At 32.3% G+C, this 24138-nt stretch overlaps 2 protein-coding genes across 2 annotated transcripts; both read right to left on the bottom strand.

The window, feature by feature from the left end:
• Positions 1–1504: 1504 nt before the first annotated feature.
• LOC109803867 (FBD, F-box and Leucine Rich Repeat domains containing protein) lies at positions 1505–4058 on the bottom strand. Its single transcript, XM_083068864.1, has 3 exons — positions 2616–4058; positions 2192–2356; positions 1505–2027 (listed from the first exon to the last, which is right to left on the bottom strand). Exons 1-3 carry the CDS (start codon positions 3555–3557, stop codon positions 1671–1673), a joined length of 1464 nt encoding a protein of 487 aa, XP_082924990.1. The 5' UTR covers positions 3558–4058; the 3' UTR covers positions 1505–1670.
• Positions 4059–10395: 6337 nt separating this feature from the next.
• On the bottom strand, positions 10396–15414 carry LOC109803592 (calmodulin-binding protein 60 D). Its single transcript, XM_020365230.3, has 8 exons — positions 14987–15414; positions 14799–14874; positions 14266–14327; positions 13651–14144; positions 13423–13583; positions 13107–13310; positions 12355–12598; positions 10396–11491 (listed from the first exon to the last, which is right to left on the bottom strand). Exons 1-8 carry the CDS (start codon positions 15085–15087, stop codon positions 10935–10937), a joined length of 1899 nt encoding a protein of 632 aa, XP_020220819.1. The 5' UTR covers positions 15088–15414; the 3' UTR covers positions 10396–10934.
• Between the last annotated feature and the right edge of the window lie 8724 nt (positions 15415–24138).

The following is a 24138-nucleotide window of genomic DNA, read 5'->3' as shown; positions in this document are numbered from 1 at the left end:
TCTTATTTTAATTTTTTTATTTTATTTTGTTTTTTAAATTTCTTAACGAATTTGTTGAATTGTATTTTTTATCTTTTAACTAATTTATTTAATTACCTTACTATTTTGAAATTAATGATACATTTTTTTAATTTTATTATTTATATTTTTTTTATGACAGAATGTCTCATTTTCATTGGTATTAGTAAAGAGGTATCTTATTTTGGTGTTCATTTTAAAATCTTTTTACTCCTTAAATAATTTATTTAAATACCTCATTATTTTAAAATTAACTGCATATTTTTTTTTAATTTTTTATATTTTTTTATAACGAGGTGTCTCACTTTCACTGATATAGGAATAAGATTGATCTTTCGTCTGTTGGGCCTACTAATTAATTTTGGAGGCTGCAGGTTTTAATTTTGCAAAGGACGAAACTCATTGTTACATCCATCTCTTATCTTTGGATCATGCTAGGCCCATTGTATTAAGTATTGAAATATTTTTATAGATAATATATATCTTATTTAAGTAGATTCTACAATAGAATTTGTTAGGAAAATATTTGAATTTGTTTCTCTTATAAATATATTATATTCATCTATCAATAGTATGAAAGAAAAATATCAATATTAATTTTATTTTAATGTAACTTTCTAATAATAAAATTTTAAGAATAATAATAGGATAATTTTTAACTTCCTATCACTCCCACTCGGCATACCCAAGTGCTGATTGATCTTAGGTTTCATTATTCTTGAGATATATACAAAATTAATAGTCCTTCACTCCTTTTTTTATTTCTTTTTATTTCTTTTTCTTTTTTTATTTTTAAGTAAAGATGGTGCTTCACTCCTTTGATACCGCACAATTTTTAAAAACGTTTATTATACTAGTACTAGTATTAAATCGAAGGCCATTTTGTAAGAATTCGAGAGTACAAGATTTGTATCGATGATTTTTTAAGTTATATCTTTCCATTTATTTTAAATATCTTATACATTAAAAAAAAAACAGATATTTTATTGGAATAAGACAAAGCAATCAACAATCTCTCGAGCAAAACGAAAAGAGGAGGGAGCATATTAAAAACAACTCACAACATAGCCTGAACCTCGAAGGATAAAGACTGATATGCAAAATTGCATTTATAGTTTTCACCATATATATCTAATCTCTGAAATGATAGAATTTAATCACATGAAATTTAACTGTGACACTTTCAAAATTGTATAAAATTAATTAATCTATTCTATACTCTTTTTTTTTCTTTTTTATATTTTATATATTTGGAACTACTTTCAATGTTAGATTAAAATTAGATTTTTTTTTTAGTATATCGAGATCTGAACTATCTTAGTTGAATGTCTTCCCAACTTCCACTCTCTGATTGTAGCCTAAAGGAGGAAAAGTGGTGTAGCTAGGATGAGAAACCGCCGTAGTAGCCAAAGAGAGTTCGCAATCAAGTTTAGTCTTGAAGTAGAATATGATTGAAGAGAGTCACAAATAGAAGAAGCGATCAGAATTAGCACTTTTCATTAGCAAAATCTTTAGTCACAGTACAGCACCAGAAAAGGCTACAGGACCAAGTACATTCTACTCCTGTAATTCACTAATTCTTACATTTTATTTTATTTTTATCTATTCAACTAACATCCTAATTCCTAAGTGACCATCTAAACTCTAATTGATCAACAATACCAAAATTTGGTATGAGTTGGACGCACTCGACTCTTGTCATTCATATGATCAAATAAAACTATTTTAGCTTCTGGAGATGTTTTCCAAGATAGAAGAAGCTGGCTATATCGAGGTGCGTCTGCTCTGTATAACTTAGTACGGCCATTCTTTGGTGTGACGAAAACAAGGGCCTCCAGATTAGTTGCTTTATTCAGAAGGATCTTTACCAGTTGAAGTTCAGACTGCAGAAACTTGAAACCCTTTAGCCTAATATATTTGAGCCTATCGAAGTAGTGGTCCAATTTGTCCAGCTTAGGCTTCTGATGCAGCTCCCAATATACTCCACACTCGAAATTGTAATCATTCATCTGAAATATAGTTTCAAGTCAGCTTTAACACAATCAGAAATTGAAGAGAAACTGTATTCGAACAACTATAGTTAAGAACTATTGTAAACCAAAAGTACACTCCTGATCTTTAAAATTAATACATCAATAGTTAAGAACAATTTGTTAATTAATAGTATACTCACATCGATGAACAGCCGTTCCAGGAGTGGACAACGCATCATAAACATGACAATATCATATGGATTGCAAAAGAGTCCTCCCTCCATCATCAACTGAAGCTCCTTGAGATTCAAGAAGCTGTAGTTTGCTTCTCCAAAAACCCCACGACGAAACTTGGTGGTCAAAGCCTGAATTCCAATTTTTCAAAGAAAAATGGCATCATCAAATCATCAAAACCACAAAAGTGGCAACAAATGCAACACAGCAACCAGTATTTTAACAGTTTGTGACAACAATTTCCACACAAAGCAAGATTTTTTGAGTATTTGCTACTGCAATTGTGGTTACATCAACAACACTTTCTCATACCATTATTCGAAATTGAATAAAATGACAAAGAATTCACAGATGTACTTAACTAAAAATGAACACGTGCATGATATATACCTCAGGAATAAGAGCTGTGGTGGTCAGAACCGTGACGTTAGGTATATCAGTAACCAGTTTTTCCATTTCAGACACCGGAAGGTATCTTCTGTTGCCAGCAGGCTCAAAATTGAAGAAGGCCTCATTCAATTGAGCAGCATCAACAATTCGGATTCTAGGTATTGGACCACAGTAGTGCACAGAGCGAATAGTTGGGGAATCAATGACAAGCACTTCCAAGTGTCTGCAGGCTGCGATTCTGAACTCCTTGAATTGTCTATGGTCCCTAGCATTGATCTCAACACGGGAAATTCCACTGCAGTGAAGCAAATCAATAGTCTGAAGGCACTTACAATTGGCTATCAAAGTCTGAAGAATGATTTCGGGGAGGGGGACATGCCACAGAGCGAGGTTTCGCAAACGAGTGAGCGTTGGAAAGTTATGTGGCAAATCGAAGTCACAGTGGACGAGCTTCAAGGTTTTCAATTCCGTTAGGGCTGCGAGAGTTGCAGCGGAAAGAGTGTAGCCGTATCTGAGAAAGTAGAACTCGAGATGCTGGATTTTCTTGGTGATGCAAAGTTGGAGCCACTTGTGGATAAAATTTTCAATTCCAACGGGGTCTATGTGGAGGTTAAAAGTTAGGATCTCATTTCCCCTATGTGTGTTGAAGACACGATCCACCACTTGAACGAGGTAGTCTCGGTTGTATCGAATCGCAAACTCTCTTCCGAACACGAGGTTACGGTTGAAATCAATGGAATGTTTGAAGGTGGAGGAGAGTGTGCATATCTGTGTGGCCTCTTTGTATGGTAAGAAAGAGAAAATATAATCGATAACATTTTCTGGGAGGTTATGGGAAAGAGTGTGATCCACAGAATCTGTGTCCCCCCTTCTAGGTCTCTTTGGTTGGGGTAATGTTGGGACGAGGTTGTTGTTGGCCATAGCATTAGCATCATCGGCCATGGGGAATGAGAAGGTAATAATAAGGATTGGTTCTGAGGCGTCAACCAGAACCTGATGCAAAAACTTAGGAGCATTGGATCTCTTTTTATAGCGGAGCAACAACAAGCATGAAATTCAATGATGTTACCTTTTACGATGTTGTTGCGTAAAGGTATTGGATTGAGGTGAACGAGGTTGCACCTCTGACATCACATCACATACCTCTCTTTCCTTTCGAACATACTCACTATTCTCACTCCTCACGCATACTCACACTCACACTCACACTCACGTGGCCTTAGGGTTCCGGGTCAATACCATGAAACGACACACGTTTCCAATGCTCGCTATGTCGTTTCGCTTCTTATCATTACGTGCATGCTTCTGCCACCTCTATCGCTCAACTAACGTTGCAAGGGTTTTGCTATTAAAGGTCCCATTAGTTGTCACCTGCTTTCAATTTTTTTAGGATTTTCAAAATCTTTAAGCCAATTAATGTTTTTCCAACTTCATGCTACTTCAAGAATAATAATCAATTCAGCTTCTAATTGTCAGAAACAATTTAATGTACATGGACTACCTTATTAATTTTATTATTTAAGCATTAATTATATTTGACAGTTGAAAATTAATTTTAGTAAAAGTTTTGCAAAATATAAACGTTTTTTTTTTCTTTCTCTCTTTTGCTTTAAACATATTTGTGCTCATTCATCTGTTTCAAGGTTTTCAGAAGTAACGTACCCTATATTAAACCTGTCATTTGACCTTCTGTTATATAACAATTATTTACATACATGTATTGGAAAAACAGACTTTTCTCAATTTCAAATTTAAACTCAATTTCAGTTCTAACTTTTATATATATCTCATGTCATTTTTTTAATATTTTTTTTGGAAAATAAACGCTGCACTATCTCAGCATTTGTGGGTTTAGTTTAGACAATTAGAAGCTACCTGATTGGTTTAAGTGGTATGTATTGTATAATGTTATTTCACTTTGCTTTTGTAAGAAAAAAAAAGTATCATGTGATAAGTAATAACTATAGGTGAGATAAGTTGCAAAAACCCATTAGTTTTGTTTAAAAATACAAATCACTTAATAAAGCCTTAAAAATTTAATCGAGATAGAAATAATCAATTAAAAAATGCGTCTTTTTTTAATCTACAATTAAGTATTAACCTTTAAAGAACCTCTAATTTAAAGAAAAGAATTTTCAAATAAGAAAAGATAAAGAAATAAATATTTTATGGATTATTAATATTTAATCCAGAGTTGAGATTTTTATTTTGGTAATATTTGAGAGTTGAAATTTAAATCAAGAAAAAATGGAAAATAAATAAATTTGTAGATCGCCATGAATGAAAATTGACACATCAAAAAGTGATAATTAATGTATTTTTTTCTTTATAAAATCATTTAAAAGTAAATGAAAGATGTATGTATTCAGAAAAGATTAAAAATAAAATAAAATACTTTTAAAATATAATTTAGGTACATTTTAAAAGACTACTATAAATAAATTAATAATGAACATAAGAAATTTCCAAAGCTTATAGTAGATTTTAAATTAAATAACAATAAATTATTTAAAATAAAAATTATAGATTTTTTAAATAACAAATAAAAATTACAGATAAAAACTCAGAAACTATTATTATTATTATATTAATTTCTATATATTATAATAATAAACATTTAAATTTTCTATTTTCAAATATGTTTAGTCAACTAATTATTTAAAACTGTAATGAACGTAATAAAAAATTTAATACAATTTTTAATTAATAAATATAAGTATTAAATTCCTTAGCAAATATTTTTTAACATAAATAGTCATACATTCAATAAATATATTACGAAATAAATATATTTTTAATCTGTGTAAAATTGTTGAATTTTGACTTTGGTCTCTATTGATCATTATTTTTGGTTTGTATAAAATTTAAAATCACTATTTTTTTTTTTGTCTCTATTGATCATTTTAAAGTATATAATAACAATTGTTTGAAGGATTTATAAAATAGTTTAGGGGAATCATACAGTGACAAATTATCACATATAGTTGTGGGTAATAAACAAATAAAGCAGTTAAAAAATATAAAATAATAATAGGGATTAAAAATATAGTTTCAAATTTTAGAGAATGAAAAATAAAGAAGTTTTTTTTACAAGAATCAAAATCAAAACTTACTCATTTTGTAGAGACTAAAATCATATTTAAGTTATATTAAATTTCTTTAATTTATTATATTTGATAATCAACCATTCTATATTAAATGCACATAACCATGCCTCTTGGTCTAACACTGTAAGTTTTTGTTAATTATTGTATTTTTATCAACAATTATGTGACGTGTAGTGTTTTGAGGTGTGGTTCAGGAACTCTAATAGTTAAGAAATTCCTGAGGAGTTTATATGTATTTTAGAGGATTTTTTTGGACAGAAGTTCAGTTTGATCCTAAGGGAGAAGTATACAAGGTTCCTGTTAAGCATTTAGTTTTATAAGTTCAGTTTTTCAAAATCTTTTAGAGATAAACTAAAGAGAAGTGTTTTGGATCCATGAGTTCTCTTCTTTTATGAACCTTATCTTGAGAGGGTGATTCTTTCCCAGAGTCTTGATTTTTTTTTTATTGTGTTTGTTGCTTCAGGTTAATAGAACGATGAACGAAGAGAGTTAAGTCATGCAAAGCTCTCGGTGAAGCTCCAAACCATCTTCCTTGCACCTCTTCTTCTTGGATTTGGAGATTTTCGGAGGTAAGGGAAGCTAGAAACCTATTCTTGATGAGTTGATGAGTTACATTGTGCTTGAATCCCATAAAATGTGATTGGGTTGGTTGATTTTCTGATTGAATAATGGAAGGGTAGAGTTTTGATATTGAGTTAAGAACGTGAAATATTGGTGAATGATCTTAATTGTTGTTTCATGTTATTGTTTTGGTAAAAGGAATAGGATGTGGATTATGCATATGTATGTTATATTGCATTACATGCTTGGGATTTGCTAATTTTTAGGTGGTTTGAGCCTAATTTGTGATTTGCTATGTGTAAAACTCGTCAGCATCGGACGTGCCTTTATAACATCAAGCATGACTCAAATCAAGGATCTTTGTCTTCCTCACATCGAATGCAAGAATAGTGGCATCTGACATGAAAAGAGAGAATAACCTCTAACTTGTTTTAGGAATAATTCAAAGTTTGATAAATAATTGGAAGTTAGTTAAGTTAATTACTCTTAACAAATAATTTTTAATATGTTACTTGCTATGTAAGCAAGGCTCATCATATTGTACTTGTTGTTGATATTACACAATCTATTAATATTATCTATATTTAGTACTTTTTGTGTGCATGTGTGGATTTAACAACTTGGTCACGTTGGAGTGTTGTTTGAATGGTATCGAGCATGAGGTGAGAGAATTGACTCTACCTAGAGTAGCGCCAAGCACCAAAGGAGTGATATTGAGAATGAGGAGAAAAAGTTCGGGTTAATTTGGGACCAGGCATGAGACTTTATCACCCTAAGTGTGAGGACCTAGGGAACCTCTACCTAATCCAGGTTGGTGTGGATTGTATGGCACCAAGCGTGGGAGATGCAAAAAATTCCCTATCTCAATGGCGTCGAGTGCAAGGTGTGTAATGTCAAACGTAATTTACTTTGAAACTTTTTGTTGTGTGATTGATTTAAATGGTGAACATGAATAAGTTAGATAGATCTAATACATGTTGTATGTTGATTGTGATATTTATTCTATGTATAATGATAGATAATAATATATACAAATAGTTGTATGGTTGAAATTGTTGAAATGCGTTTGTATGTTGAAGTTGACTAATGTTGTTAGATTGATATCTATTGTCCTGAGGTAACGCATATAAATGTATATTGTTGAAGTTTGATGTTGAGAATGATTTAAGATATTTAGGCATAATTTGTTGATCTGTTGAGGTGTTGATGTTGATAGTGTTATAGGCACTTAGGCATATTGATTGACTTAGGACTAAATGAGAGGTTATTCTCAAAAGTTACATATCTCATAGTGTGGATATTGGTGTCACGCTCTAGGAGACTAGTTGTTGAAAAACTCTCCTTGAGTAGGTGATAACTCTTGAAGTGGATTATTAAGTCTCCTTTAAATCCATAGTTAATGTTGGACTATGGTATGAAGTTGAGGGTTACAACCCTTAATTGATTACTGGAGAAGTGCATGGTATCACAATGATAGATAGTGGATTAATTTCATAGGTGAATTGATTAATGCATACCAATGTCATGGTAGGTTCAAACTTAAGTTATGTTATACCTGATAGTGGTACTGACCTTTCTTAGATTAAGTGGTGACATCTGAGAAATCATGTATAGGGATTGATATCCCAATTAGTTGTTGATCTAACAAGTGTGTAAGGTGTGAAAAAGATTGGCGGGTTTGGTAAGATCAAACCACTTAGACTATTCATCTTGGTGTAGGAGATCTTTGTACGTAGGTGAATGCGTAACAACATATTAATTGAGATGTATGCATATGATGTGATATGATTTGATGTTATTCATATGCATGAGTGATTATCTTATTGAATGGAATGATTAATTTGTTAAAATATTGTAGTTCATGAGATGATTGCTTGTTGAGCTACATATTGATATTGATGCCTATAGTATAGTTAATTTTCTCATATACTTATGTATGCTTATTTCTTTTGAAACCTAGCTTTCTCTAGCAATGTTTTCCTAATGGTTGGAATATAATGATCATGTTTACATGGAAGCACGACATGGTTAGTTGAAGGCAAGTTGTGTTTTGTGGAGCTGTTGATGTGTAGCTTGTTACTACTTTTCGTGAGAGTTGTTGGTAGTAGTTGCTTGACTAACAAATTAAGGTCTATATTTTTCATTATTGAGTTATTGTATGCACACACACACAATGGTTGTAAGGCCTACTCTAAGACATAGGGGGTCGACCTAGTGATCCTAAATTCAATTATCATTTGTGTTAAAATAATATTTTACTAGCAGAAGTCATATATTGAGAGCGTAAATTATTTTTTGGTTGTCAACTCTGGGACAATGCATGTACCATGTCCAAGGACAAAAAAAAACTTAGACAACTATCTTCTTGTGCTAGAGTATTTTAGGGACTATTCTTTTATAGAAACATTTCTAAGAATTCCCTTCACTTCTTATCTAATTCATATGTGTATTTATCATATTTATTTATTAATTAAAAATAATTTTTTTTATAAAAACAACAATGATTAAAAATATTCTTGTGTCACAACATAAATTTTTTATCTTTAATAAAAAATTTAATTATATATTTAAAAATATCTATTTTAAATATAACTTATATATTTAAATGTAATATATATTAATGCATATATAACTTTTTACAACATTTAATTATCTACAATAAATATTTAATCTATGAAATGCACAACTTAAAATATTAGCTATATTAATCTTAGTTATGTATATTTTTAATAAATATCATAATTAACATTATATAATGAAAAAAATCTGTTCATCTACATATTTATACACACACAACATTAATAACATATTAATATTTGAGTACAAGACTATATTTTATTTTCTATTTGATTGTTTTCAAATATATTTTATAAACAATAAAAGTTAAATATAAATACTTTAAATGATATATTTAAATTCAATACAGTTTATCTAAAATGATAATTAATAATAAACAAATTAATATATATATATATATGTGTAATTCATTAAATTTAAAAAACATTTATTATATTGAATAATATTATTAAACTTAATTACATATAATATCTAATAAATAAAATAACTTAAATTATATAGAAAAATATTATTATTTAAATATTCATATAAATACTACATTAATAATATTAGATATCACATTAATGTTTTCATTTAATGCTATTTTACCTTTTCAATTTGACTTTTCGAAACATGTTTTATGAACAATCAAAACTAGTATTTTAATATAAGTAATACACAAGTTAAAGTTAAGTGTTTATTGTATATAATTAAAATTTATAATAAATCATACAAATAAATAAAATGATAAATATAAATTATATTTAAAATTTGTATAAATAAATATTTTTAAATATATAAATTATATTTTAGATTTATGATAAGTTATATTATAGCACAAAAGTATTTTTATTTATCTATGATTTTCATTAAAAATATTAAAATTTAATTCATAAATAATTACGACAAAATAAAATAAAATTATATAAGTAATTAATAGAATTTTAAAAACTCTCTCATCAAAGAAAAACTCCTACTCTTGTGCAAAAAAAAAAGGCTCTTGTTTAATATACAAGGATTGATTAAATTAAATTAAAAAATTCTAAAGTTTATACTAAATTTTAAATTAAAATAAAATAATTTATTTAAAATAAAAATTACAGATATGAATTACGAGAAAATATTATAATTATTGTAGCATATATGCACTTAAAATAGGTATGTTAGAACACCAATAACACCATTCACTTGGACCATCATTCAAGTCAACCCATGGTTGTTTGATTAAACGAGTCGACTCATTTTACTGTCACCCGTACTCAATACCTTGATCCTTTGTCAATGCTCCTAATCCTAACCCAACACAGAACCATGAAGGCTCAATAACTCATACCACCGATGGTTTACTTTAAAAAGCCAACTCTTTGACGTAAGAACTGTAAAATGGTGAGTAATTCACAGTTAAATATGAGTGTTGTTTATTCATTAGTCCATCCAGGAATATAACAGGTCAGGTCTAACATCTTTGCTCACTTTTTAGAATAATTATCACAAGACTAGTGGCCCTAATGTGGCATGCAGAATTACGAGTCTGCTGAAGCATTCACAAAGGAAAATAAGCAAAAATAGCAATTTCAAATTCAGCAATTCGTTATTGATTCTAACGACTGTAACACAAGGCAACTACACAAAACAAGCCAGTTAGAATCAACCCATTTAGCTTACAACACAAAATTCAGTAGATCCTTCCTGCTAAATGTAAACAAAGGACCCCAGTTTTCCGAGTTTCCAAATCGAGACCATGGCAATTTCAAGCCACTGAAAACTTGGGTATAAACCCGGTGGTAAACTGTCAGGTTTTCACAACTTTCTGGCAAGAATGTTGAGTGGAAATAACATCAAAAGTAAAACAGATACAAGAGTTGTCGCAGGGTGATATTCCTGTACAGGCAGAAGTCACTGCACAAATGTTTATGAAGGCACAGTAGGAGTTTTAAGTTAAGGCTGCACCAAATAATTCACTCCAGATTTCATGTCTACTCATGCTATAAAACTTTAGCATGATACTCTGAGTACCTGAAAGTTGTATTTGATGCTCTAATCGCATAAGTTATAGCTCAGATCATAACAGGTGAGATGGCTCTGATATTATATTCTATGGGTCATCCAACTCAACAAGTTGTGCCCGTCTCTCAGCAGCCCTCTTCCGAATAAAAATGCCCCATCTCAAAGCTGCCTTAAGCTTGAGCCAGCCCACAACAGCCTTTCCTGAGGAACGGTTTTGTTCATCATCTAAGTTGTAGTTCATGGAGGCTGCAGGCATGTAAGGAGATGAATAAGGGTATGCATCTTCTGGAGTATTAAAGGAAGCATGAGATTCTCCTCCCATATTAAAAATACGGAGCAGATGCTGCATATCTTCATTTTCTAGCATCTCGTGACTTCTAGTTCGAATCTCCTCCTCTGGGAAGTAATCCTCAAATCCTCTATAAGTAGGATTTGAAATGCTGACATTCTGAAAGCCAGGAGTGCCTGATTGTCGTGGACCATGAGTCAGCCCATTTTCATTTCTCGGAAGTTGAGATTGGTGTGAAGCACTCATTAGCTGGTTTTGCAGTGGGAATGCAGTATTATCAAACTGAATAGATGAATAAATATTATCATTCTGTGGTTGCATTGAGCACCTGGTGGTCGTACCATTAATATGATAGCCTGCACACATTATTCATATATAGTCAGCAACCAAAATACTCTGAAACTGGGACGGATCTGCCTTAGATGGTTCGGGATGCCCCACAAGATTATTTTTATCTTAATATAATATATATAACGAGCATTGTCCCACTAGTTTATATGCGGGTATTATCTCCACAACTTAAATTTTTTTTGGATCCATCACTAGTTTGAAACCATTCTTTTGAAGACAAACATCTATTATGTGTTTTGACCAAACAAAATCTATTGTGAGGAAAATATTCTATACATTGATGTGTCAAAAAAAATTGATCATATAATGATAACTTTCTCTTTTGATAAATACTAACAGTAATCCCAACCCGAGGGATAATGATTTCACAATGTAAAACATAGCTAAATTGTTATTTTAATATCATGTCAAGCACTTCAAAATCTAAATAATATTTACTGACTAAAATTTAAAATAAAAATACAAAAAGTTTGCTGCCCAGAGTGTGTGTGAAGAATTGTCCACTTAGTCAATTTCAGAAGAGAAACATTAAGAGTGATAGGTGTATGACTATGGACTAAGGGCTCATTTATTTTAGAGTTGAGTAAAATTGATTTTAAAAGAATAAATTTTGTATTGTTGATTGTGATTGTGCCTAAATTAATCTAAACCTCAGATTTCTACACTAGAATGTGTGCCACATTAGGAGGAATATTCTTGTAGTTTGCTAAATGGGCACTAACTGAAAAAAGGAAAAATGAATGAGAAGAAAAACAACAGGAAAAAAACAACATACAGGAGGGAATTTAAAAAATATATATAAAGGTAAACTTGCAAAATCCCGGTGGTTCTGTTTCTATATAATAATCTTTTAGCTGGAACTATATACCTCCAACTGTTACTGCTGGATCCGTTGAAGGCTGCCCAGTGGGTACAGGAACTGGTAGACTAGGGATGGAGGTCTGCGGATCAAGTGAGTTTGAAATTGAATAATCATGGGAACCCGATGGAGCCAGAGGTTGAGAGGTGCCCAAAGTCTTATTCTGATTGTAATTTAGCAGAGACTTGCCATCATACTCAATAACATGCATCCAGTTCTCATATGCTTTCTTCACCAATGTGTCCACATAAACCTACAAGAACCAGACACAAGCATTTTTTTAGATATTTCACCTTTTTTTATTCCTTAAAGTTTTTCGAAACTTTATTTAAACTTTAACTTTTCCTTTCCTAGAAGAATTTGTCACCTTATGGCCACTAGAACAATAAGTGGTATATTTATACTAGGCCAAACTGCCTGTAAGATCTGTTCACTCAAAGTTCAAAACAAACATATGGAGGATATCCCATGCCTGAGCAACATTTTAAAACCAGCAAAATGTTTCATGCTGTACTGCAAGAACTTCGAGAATAAAAGCAAAATGACTTGCAGTCAAGCACAGGATCCAATTAAGTGCATATTCTTCTTAGAGTTCAATGCTTTCAAGATGAAGAATTGCTTGTACAAGGTATAAACAACGAAGCCACAAGAATAGACTACATTTTCAATAAGTGGCCGAGAATTAAGCATACCAAGGAAGATCCAACAGTACAGTCTAGATTTGAACATGAATGAAAAATTTACTGTGGAGGTTGACTTACCTTCTGACTGTCGGTGAGAGAATTAGCGGAGTAATATTGGTCATCGGCAATTAAACCACTCAACTCATAGATGTTATTGAAAACAACACCAACGTTCCTTGCATCATCAGTATAGTATACATAGAGTTTTCCACTGAGAACACAAGTCTTTGCATGATCAACAAGAACATCCCACATTTTGTTTGACATGCCACTTCCAAGAACCTATACATAGATAAAATTTTTAGATCACGAAGTCAAGCCCAAACAAATAGGATTTGAACATTTGATCAAACTTAAAACTCCTTCCCCTGACAAAGTGTCTAAAGATTCTTACATTTCGTAATCTCTGTGGATCTCTGACCACAAGTCGTACGACATCTTCAACAGTAAATATTCCTGCTTTATTTAGCCTTTTGTGAAAGGAACCATCCTTGCCAATCTTCTCCAGTCTCCAGACCTCATCATTCAAGGCAGGTGGGTAGTGTTTCTTGTATACTGCAATCAAGTTTAAGTTTCGTTATAGAAGAAGGATAGAAAAAAAATAACCAAGTTATGTACTTACGTTCTCCACGGTGATCCTTAACAGTGAAAGCCTCTGTTTTGGCTTCACGAATACGCATTCCCTCATAACATCCTGGGGAAACTTTGAGCCCCAACCTGAACTTCCTACTCCGTATCCAGCTAGAGTTGTCTGTAAATGTAAGCTCACCCAGTGTTCCTACACCCTCCTTCAGTGTCACTTGCAGATCACCATTCAGAAGAGGTCTTTTTCCTTCTCGCTCTTTAACTACATGACTATCAAAATCTTCTTCATTCCAATTATCATCATCCTCATTATTGAAATCTCCTTCAAGTACAAATAAATCTAGTTTGGCACATGAAGCTGGGCCAGATGTGACAACATGGCCTGTTTTTGTATCAACCAAAACAATGTGTATGCCGGTGCCATGCTCTCCCTCCACTTTCCCCCCAGTAAAGAGGGGAAGGGATAACCTATTCCTGAATTGTAATTGTAGACTGCTGTCATCAGGGCCTTCTATGCTCTTGGGAGACGACCTGTATTTTACTTTGAGTATTAGAAAATAAAATATCGATACAAGTACCTTAGGATAAGATCAAATTACCAAACAAATATGTTATGGGTCATGAAATTGACTTTGAGGTGACAAAATAATACCTCCCACTAAGCTTGGCTGTAGGGACTAATTTTGCTAAAGCACACTCTACTTCTTCGCTGACCTGTTGAACAGAAAGCAAGAATAAGATATAAAACATATCCTTGGTCAAACATCACTCATGCAAAATGGCATACATACATAAATAGTTCACTTTGCCTACGGTGTTGTTCCATTGAATTCTATTTGACAACACAAGGCATACAGATACACCAACAAAATGATGGACTGAGAGTTTGATTAAATACAAGTTAGAGATGTTCTTGAGAACTTGTCTATTGAAAAAAGTTTTTCATTTTCTGTAAAGAAACTATCTAAAGCTCTTCTAAGCTTGTATGCAAACAAGCTCTTAATAAATATGTTGCTCCTTCCTGGAAGCTTTTGTCGCAAGGAATATTTAAAAAAAAAAAAAAAAAAAAAAATCTAGTTAAGGTTAAATATAAAGTATCTAATTCTCTACCCAATTTTATTTAAGCCTAGCAGTAATGACATCTAGCCTAGGCCTACCACAATGAACATAATTTATTTTTCTTACAACTCTACGTAGAATAGGCTCCAGTGATGAACAAAGCTTCTGCAGACTGTCCACCTTCAGCGCCTCAACAATTACACTGCAAATTGATACGAATAAACGAAGAAAAACAGTAAACACATTGATGAGCAAATTTAGGATAAAATTAAGCTTGAAAGAAAGATGGTTGTTGTTTGGATATAAAGAAATACCTAGCCAAAGCAGGTCGCTTTCTTTCAGGTTGATCATCCTCAGCGGAAGATGAATCTAAGGCTCGCTTCTCCCTGGATTTCTCCATGTACCTCGTCTGCATTCTCACCGTTTGCTTGCAGAGAAAGTGAAAGAAAAGAATCTCAGAGCGCCACACCCCTTTTCCTTCGTTTTCTCAGCAACCAAACGGACTCTGTACTCTGCTGGCGGAGTTCGTCGTCACTCGCAAATCCTTATAAAGAGAGAGAGAGAAAGGGAAACAAACTGTGAGGGATTCGTTGGAGGGCGAGAGGATAGAAAAGCAGAAAGCTGAAAATCCAAAGTGCAGAATCTGAGAAATTTCGCCGAATTTTCTCTCGGCTTTGACGCTTATATTTGTCGCATAAACGAAGCGGACACAGTTTCTTTTGAGATTTGTTTCTGTTAAGTAACGGTGTGAGTGATGGGTTTGCGAATCTGGAAGTGGTTGTTGGGCCTGGGCGGCCGCAGAAGATCTTGGGATCTGGGCCGTTCGATTCAGAATCTTTCTCAATATTTTATGGGGTTTGCCACGTGGGGTGATTCAGAAGGTGTTCAGAGTTCAGAGTTCAGACTCATACTGTTGTAGATATTTTTTTGCCACTTGGAACATAATCACTTACTTATTCCCCCAACATGACCATTGTTTGAGTATTACGTAGTAGCACCATTTTTTTATTATTATTTTTTTTTCATCGTGGAATACTTCCTTTCCTTTATCCTTTTTAAAATGTCTTCTCTTTTATGAAAAAGTTCAACATATCACTTGAACATGTCGACCAAGCATCCACCCAGACTTATAAGTTAATTATAATAATAATAATAAAGGTGACAACCGCAATTACATCCACTTTTATTTTAGCACAAAAGTTTCATTTTTTTTCATTCATTAATTCCATCATACGGTACTCATTCCATATCCAATTATATATCCTCACAGGAGTATTTATGCTGATGGTAACATGGTAACGGTATCCCAGTTGTTCACTTTAATCTTTTTACCCTTCAACCCCCAGGTAGAAAAATGTAGATTTATTCTTCTTTACTTTATAAGAGATGAGTTCGCATGTTGCTAAAAAGCTTTATTTACTGGCTATGTTATAGTTTAGAAATACATTTGTTATCTTTGTGTCTTTTTTTTTTTTTTTTTTTTTTGCTTTTTCATTGTTTTGGTAGACTCCAAACATGGTACAGTGTTTGTAAGGGGTGTAACTAAGGTAGTGTTTGTTTCGAGTGATGTACTGTTTACGAGCAACGAGAGGCGAGGAAAGTTGGCGTTTGTTTCCGGTAATTTGTGACGAAGGAAAAGCGAAGAAAAGGGAGGAGAAGTACTGTTGCTATCCTCGCACGAGAGGGAAGAAAGGAGGTGAAAGACACGTAAGATTTGTGAAAAACCAAAAATGCCCTTGTACATGCATGCATACTGTGGCATGTAACAGAGGAATCTTTGTTACGGACCTTCCTGTATCGTTGTGTCATGCGTGCATACTGTGACTCAGGAATCTCTGCCATTGTTGACTGCATTATTGAAGGAGGTTTGTCGTTGAGTAGGCACACCGCGTTTGAAATAATATTAAAAGGAGGTTTGTCATCACGGGCTGTGCGTGTTGCTGCTTGACGTGAGGTTTGTCTTCACAGATTTCTCCACGGGCTGTGCGTGTTGCTGCTTGACGTTCTCAACCGGCTGGTGCGTTGGTGTGTGGCTGGTTCGTGTTGGTGAGTGACTGGTTCGTGTTGGTGAGTGTGAAAGGAGCTCCTCCATTGAAGTAAGTTTCATCCCATTTGATATATACCAAGAAGGATAATCGATTATGGTTGGTGAGATAATCGATTATGGCCTTGTATAATCGATTATGGGTGAGCCATAATCGATTATGGAAGGGCATAATCGATTATCTCACCAAGCATAATCGATTACCCTTCTCCATTTTCGGTTCCAGCTGTTCTTCTTTCCTGCTTCTAATATATCAGTAGAACCATAATACATGATGTCAGTCCCGACTTGGTGGGGTCTTTAATTTGAGCAAAGATGGCATCACAACCTATTTATTGTGATCGGTTTACAATTTCAGATTATCTTGCTGCACCTCGCACTTTCTCGTAACCCCTCAATTATTTCTTTACATTATGTTTTGCTTCTTCTTCCTGTGCTGTGGGGGTTATTCCTTTTTTCGAATTTATTTTCCAAAGTGTTTGAATTTCTCTTTCCTTCATATATTTTTGTAGTTAGTTAAGAGATGGATCATACAGGGCCGTCCCTTCTCTTCTGCTCTCACCTAATATATTATTTTTTTTTCTTTCTAGCATTTTGTAGTCCTTTGGAACCATCCATTGGCTAGTGTTTTGGGGTTAATTATTCTAATAAAAATCATGTGGCTGGGGACAAATTGATTTGTTGTCTTGCATGAATGCAACAATGAGTGTGACCATATGAGATGTTTAGGCAAGATGTATCCATACCAGATGTATGTCTCGAGAGTACACCAAAAACAACCTTTTACGAATGATTAATTTTAGCACTCTAACAGTAGATTTAAAAAATTTATATAATTTAAAAGTTATTATATATTTTTTCGCACTACTTTATTAGCTTATTGTATATTAGTTTAAATATCCGTAAACAAAAAACTGGATCAAATTATGGGTACATATAGATAAATAGTTTCATGCATATTTAAAAATCATTAATGTTAGAAATTATTAGCACATATTATAAAATGTTCCTTTAGAAAGTTGTAAAAAAATGATTTTGTTTTTCAAAATAAGATGAACTAAATATGTATTTAATGAAATAACTTTATTAAACATTTATTTAATAAATGTTTATCCCAAAAGCACGCATATATAAGTTTACAAAAATAAAATAAAATTTTTTTCTAAATGAATTGTTTCATTAATTAAGTACTTACTTAATATGCTCTTATTACATTAGAGTTTAGATTTTATAAATCTAGTCATAGAATTTATTCAAAGAATTTAAAAGTATTACTTACGACTATAAACTTATGAAAATAAACTAAAACAAACTTATAAGACTCATAACAAACTCTTCCAAGTAACTCCTATATTTAGGAATCTCTAAATTATATATAATTTCATGCATATATTCATTAAGATCGTATCACATTATTTAATGATTGAATCATTAACATTCAATCTTATGAGGTGAGATAAGAAATGAAAGGAAAAGAAATTACCACATAATCATATATAGAATCAACACTAAATTTTGAATAAAATCAATCTTGATTATTAATTCTTTGTATATATATAATTTAATATTCGATTTTTAACATTGTGTTCGATAATATTTAATATTTAATTTATATATATATATATATATATATATATATAATTTAATATTTAATATTAATATTTAATTTATATATATATATTAATTTAATATTAATATTTAATATATATATATAAATTAAATATTTATTTAATTTATATATATAAATTAAATAATAATAATAAATATTAATATTTTTATGTTCTGACTTTGATATATATTAAAGTTCGGTTATGTATTTTTAGGGTTTATATTTTCGTTTTTAATCAAATTTGATTAGAATAATAAATTTGTTATTTTGAAAATTTTTCAGATGGCACGCGAAAATATCGATGTTGTTAGTTTAGACAATAAAGAAACAGATAATGATTTGGACTTGAATTTAATTACACAAATACAAAGTCAAATACAAATGCGAACCCAAGTAGGAGCAATGACAATCCTTTGTCTCGTAGCTTTTGGGTTAAATATGTTGTGTACCATACGTTGTCCCACAAGTAATATTAGGGACTTCATTTCTCAAAAAGAACGTCGTAGGAATGAGTTGATGTCATACCTTATTCACACTGAACAATGTCGTGACATTATTCGCATGGGACCTGCGGCATTCATTAACTTATGTGAACGAGTAAGGGCAACTGGATTGGTCAAGGATGCCTTCCGATCAACAGTGGAAGAACAAGTGGCTAAATTCCTCCATATTATCGGACACAACGTTAAAAATCGAAGTGTTTCATTTTTTTTCCATCGATCTGGGGAAACCGTTAGTCGACACTTTCATAACGTGTTGAATGCGGTCATTATGTTGGAGGGAGAAATGTTAGTTCAGCCATCAGGCAGCAATGTTCATCCTTATATCTTAAACAATAGCCGGTTTTACCCGTACTTTAAGGTAATTCAGTGCCAAACTAAAGTATTACATCACATAGACGTATTTGAACATTAAAAATAACGTATTACTATCATATTGTTTTTACTTAGGATTGTTTAGGGGCAATAGATGGAACTCATGTCCGAGTTAAAGTAGGAAGATCAGATGCCCCCCGTTTTCGTGGAAGAAAAGATTGGCCAACCCAAAACGTATTCGCAGCTTGTGATTTCGACATGAAATTCACATATGTTCTAGGAGGGTGGGAAGGAACAGCATCTGATTCAAGAATATTAAAAGATGTCCTAGGTAGAGAGGATCCACTTATCATACCACAAGGTTAGTTATTATGTACTTCGTAATTAGTGTATAGTAACGTACTTATGATATTATAATGAGTATAACTTCAATGACTTTAATTAGGTAAGTACTACTTGGGGGATGCTGGATTTATGTTAAAAGGACAAATAATTATGCCGTATCGAGGGGTTCGATATCACCTTAAAGAGTATTCTCGAAGAGCTCCACAAAACCTAAGAGAATTGTTTAACCATCGACATTCGTCACTTAGAAATGTGATTGAAAGAACATTTGGCGTCTTGAAGAAAAGATTTCCTATAATAGCTAGTGGAACCGAACCTCATTATTCATTCGATACAATGACGAATATTGTACTAGCATGTTGCATTTTACACAATTTTCTTCGAGGCGTAGACAATGATGAATCGCTGTTAGCAGAGGTCGATCGAGAGTTGATGGAACAACCTATGGATACCATGCCGACTCAAGCTCGTGAGGATGATCATAGGGAAGGGTCAACTATACGAGATGCTATAGCATATGAAATGTGGACAAATTATACTAATAATTAGATGATGTATTTAATAATGTATTTAATAACATGTACTGTTTTAATTGTAATAAATTATTCTGTTACAAGTTTTCATTCATAAATTTTACATATGGCCCTTCATCATTGCGTGCCTTATTTTTGCAAAAAATAGGTGGAAAATGAACAGAGGAAAAACTGTTGTACCTGATTCCTCGACTACGGTCCGCGAGTTCACTAAATGGACTGATGACATGGACTTTCGTTTGTTGACTGCCATGCTTGACGAGGCTAGGTTGGGCAATCGGGTTGATGGTAGTTGGACAACCCAAGCATACAATAATATTGTTGAAGCCCTCCGACAGACTGGATTAACGGGTATCACGAAAAATAATGTTAAAAATAGACAAAAAAGTCTGAAGGATAGATGGCGGGAGGTTCACGACTTGTTTAGTGGACTTAGTGGATTTGCGTGGGATGAGTCCACGAAACGGTTTACAGCTGAGCCTGAAGTATGGCATGACCTGCTGCAGGTAATGTTTTAATATTCGGGATTTATTGAATTAGTGAAACATACTAATTATGAGTGATAATCATGGTTTTTATTTGCAGGCAAAGCCAGCTGCAGCTAAATGGAGAGTGTCTTCCATTAGGTACTATGACTTGATGGAAGAATTATGGGGAGTTGATCGGGCGACAGGCCATATGGCTAGGACTGCACGACAAGCCCGTAGAAATATCGGTATGCCAAGTGTAACGGTCGACTTGAACGATGATGTCAATGACATACCACAGGACGACCCTTTTCAGGCAGGGTTTGATACAGCATATCGGTCGCCACCACACTGTGGTTCCTGTAGTCCTGTTGATGGTACTCAGTCAGTGCCATCTGCTGCATCTGGTGGTACTACTGGAACATCGTCATCTCGAGGCACAAAAAGAAAAGCCCCAATGATTGATGTGATGGATGCACAATTTGATAGGCTAACTACGAGGCTCGATGCATTTACAGATTACCTTGGTCAAGGTAATGCATTGACCCAAAGATTATCTGATATTGTTGAACGACAAGTGGTTGCCATTGAACGAAGGAACGAAATAATTAATGAGCAAGTTAATATCTTGAAGCAAACATCAACAGTTCAATATTCAGAATCAAATATTTGGGACATGTTAGTCGCTATGAACTTGCAAGACGAGCAAGTTATGGTTCAGTGTTATGATTTTTTGTGTAATAATCCATCACATGTTAGGCGACTTTTTGGCTTACCCCCACATCTCCGCCTCAACCAATTGTTAAAGTTCATGGGTCAAAGTGGTTGATTTGTGATTCTTAGTTATTGTATTTTTTATGCATTATATGTAATGTTTTACTAATGATTTAAACATTGTAAACTTGACCATAATGTTATAAAAGTATTTATTAATGGTCAAAGATACATTTTAATGTTATTACTTGCAATTATGTTTTATGAAATATGTCTTATGTTTAACATCATATTTGTTATTGGTTATTTTATATATAATTTTCAGGTATGGCATCCGGTTCAAGAAAAAGAAGTTCAAAAGAAAGCAAAGGAAAAACTCCTGCCACCTCGGACAGAGCAGCTGGTCCTAGATTACCACAAATTGAAGAAGTTCTAAATCAGACACGTTTTTTCAGCCAGCGTGATCAGATGATTAAATATGGCAAGGAGTTTTACCACAGGATAGTCCTTCATCCAAAGGTTATGGACTTTAGCTACTTTGCCACATCAGGGCTGTATTTTCACCACCATTTAGAATATCAAGGTTTGCAGCATTTTGTGGCTCTCAAATGTGATTTCTTTGAAGATCTTATTAAGGTCTTCTATTCCAACTTGAGAGTATCTGAAGCTGGTTTCCTCTATAGTGACGTCAACAAAACAAAAATAAAAATAAAACCATCTGATTGGTTATCTCTGGTTGGTTTGAAGTATCAGGGACACAAATTAGCATTTCCAAACATCCCAGAGGAGATGCAGTTCGACCGTCACATAGCACTCACATCTATGATTAGACCAGAGCTGCAGGGCCGAAATGTCAGAAATGTAGGAAGTCTTAACATTAACGACAGACTCCTACATTATGTCTACGTCCATATATTGGCTCCTAGATCAAGTAACTTTTCTCAACTCTTGCACGAAGACATTTTTCTGTTATGGGCCTTAAAGAATAACATTTTGATCAATTGGCCCCATTATATCATGCAACACATGGTCAAATGCAAGGACAATGGGATGCCTCTTCCATACCCCATTTTAATTTCACACATTTTGGCTGCTTATGGCGTAGACTTATCAATTGATGTTGCAATCGAATTAGGGTGGGCACATTTTTTTAATAAAAATACCTTGAAAAAATTAAATGTCGTGAATGTCAACGGGGTATGGATACATGGCAGGGATAATCATCATCATGGCCAAAATGTTGAAGATGAAGACCATGCAATGCCTGAGGACCATGGTGAGGAGCAGCCTGCCAACATCACACAACAACCTCCAGTCCAGTATGATGGTCAAATGCTTTCCCAAATATGGACTGGCATTCAAGGATTACAAGAAGGATTAAATAATTTGACCATCAATGTTAACAGAGGTTTGGATCGAGTCGATCGAGTACATAACAGGCTTGATGACCTCGAACAAAAATTTGATGACTTTCGGCGTTCATTTGAATAAACTACGTTATTTTATTTTCTTTTTTATTATTGTAATTTAAATATGTTTTATTTAGTTGCAACATTTTTCATTTCTATTATTTTATGTCATATTTAATTATTGTTTACTTAATTGATGATTGAATTATATTTTCTGTTCCATTTTACAAATATGTTATTACCCATCTACTTTATAATGTTAAAAATTTGTTAATTTTTTAATTGGTAAAAATTAACTTGTACAATTAACAAATGTAACTTCATTTCATTGTAATTTATGTTGATGATTTATCAATTTTTTTAATTTATTAATTAACTTTCAAAAAATTTATTGTACATTTGTTTTATATTAACAAATTTCTATTATTTAAATATTAACATCAAAAAGTGGAAATATAAAAAAAAATAAAGTAATACATGTTTATAAAATTAAAATAATAACACTTTCATAAACATTATTTTACAAAATATAATTATCATAATATATTTTGTTATTATTATTTATTATTATAAATATTATTGTTTTCATTTTTATTAATATTAATATTATTATTTATTATAATTAGTATTATTATTATTTATTATGATTCTTATTATTTTTCTAATATTTATTATTATTCTTATCATTATTTATTATTTTTGTAATAAATAAACCCTATTAATATAATTTTATTGTAGTTATTATTAATTACAATAAATAATATTATACTCATTTTTAATCCAAGAGTAACTGTAAATTATATATTCGTCTCTTAAATTTTTATTTTTTATCTATCATTAAATTTAAAGCAAATATTTAAATTAATTTATTTTTAAATTAATTTTATATAATTTTTTTAGTTAAAATTTATATATTTATCTTTTAATTATAATAATTATAAACTTTTTTTAACCTAAGGGCAAAATAGTAATCTTTCACAATTATCAATTAAAAAATTTATTTTATCTATCACATCAATCAATTCATTTCACAAACTTTCACAAACTTTCTCTACACTTTCCACTCACTTTTCCTTAATCCAAACAACCCCACTTTCCACTCACTTTCCCTTCAAATCCCTCCTTTTCCACTCCCCCTTTTCCATCCTCAAATCCAAACAAACCCTGAGTGTGAACATCGAGTTAAAAGGGAATGTCTACAAATCCTAGTTTCAAAATAGGAGCAGTCTGGCCCAATAATAAATGAGGCCCAACATATGTGAGTCTCCTATCATGGGGTTAACCAACAAAAGTCAAAATTGGGCCTTAGCTTTCTTTCGGCCTGATTTACTACAGCCTATGACATGTATCAAGTTTATAATTGGGCCGACTCGAACTCGTTCATAAAATGGAAGGTATGAAGTTTTAATTTTGAGCAAAAATTAAATTTGTATAATTTAAACCGAATTTCATGATGATTTGATTTTCGCGAATTTATAGAAACTAAACTGTGAATAAGATTTTTAGTCTGAGTGACGATCGGAGTGGATG

The sequence above is a fragment of the Cajanus cajan genome, chromosome 1, assembly GCF_000230855.2.
Source record: "Cajanus cajan strain Asha chromosome 1, NIPB_CcT2T_4, whole genome shotgun sequence".
NCBI classification, from domain to species: Eukaryota; Viridiplantae; Streptophyta; class Magnoliopsida; order Fabales; family Fabaceae; genus Cajanus; species Cajanus cajan.
Note: the sequence above shows the minus strand (reverse complement) of the source record. Positions and strands in the feature narration are given on the sequence as shown.

Coding starts and splice junctions, on each gene's coding strand:
- LOC109803592 (XM_020365230.3), bottom strand. CDS start 15,087: ATGCAGACGAGGTACATGGAGAAATCCAGGGAGAAGCGAGCCTTAGAT. Junction 14,328..14,798: donor AGCCTATTCTACGTAGAGTT/GTAAGAAAAATA, acceptor TCTGTTCAACAG/GTCAGCGAAGAAGTAGAGTG. Junction 13,311..13,422: donor ATCCACAGAGATTACGAAAT/GTAAGAATCTTT, acceptor ATCTATGTATAG/GTTCTTGGAAGTGGCATGTC.
- LOC109803867 (XM_083068864.1), bottom strand. CDS start 3,557: ATGGCCGATGATGCTAATGCTATGGCCAACAACAACCTCGTCCCAACA. Junction 2,357..2,615: donor CCACAGCTCTTATTCCTGAG/GTATATATCATG, acceptor ATTGGAATTCAG/GCTTTGACCACCAAGTTTCG. Junction 2,028..2,191: donor TGGAACGGCTGTTCATCGAT/GTGAGTATACTA, acceptor ACTATATTTCAG/ATGAATGATTACAATTTCGA.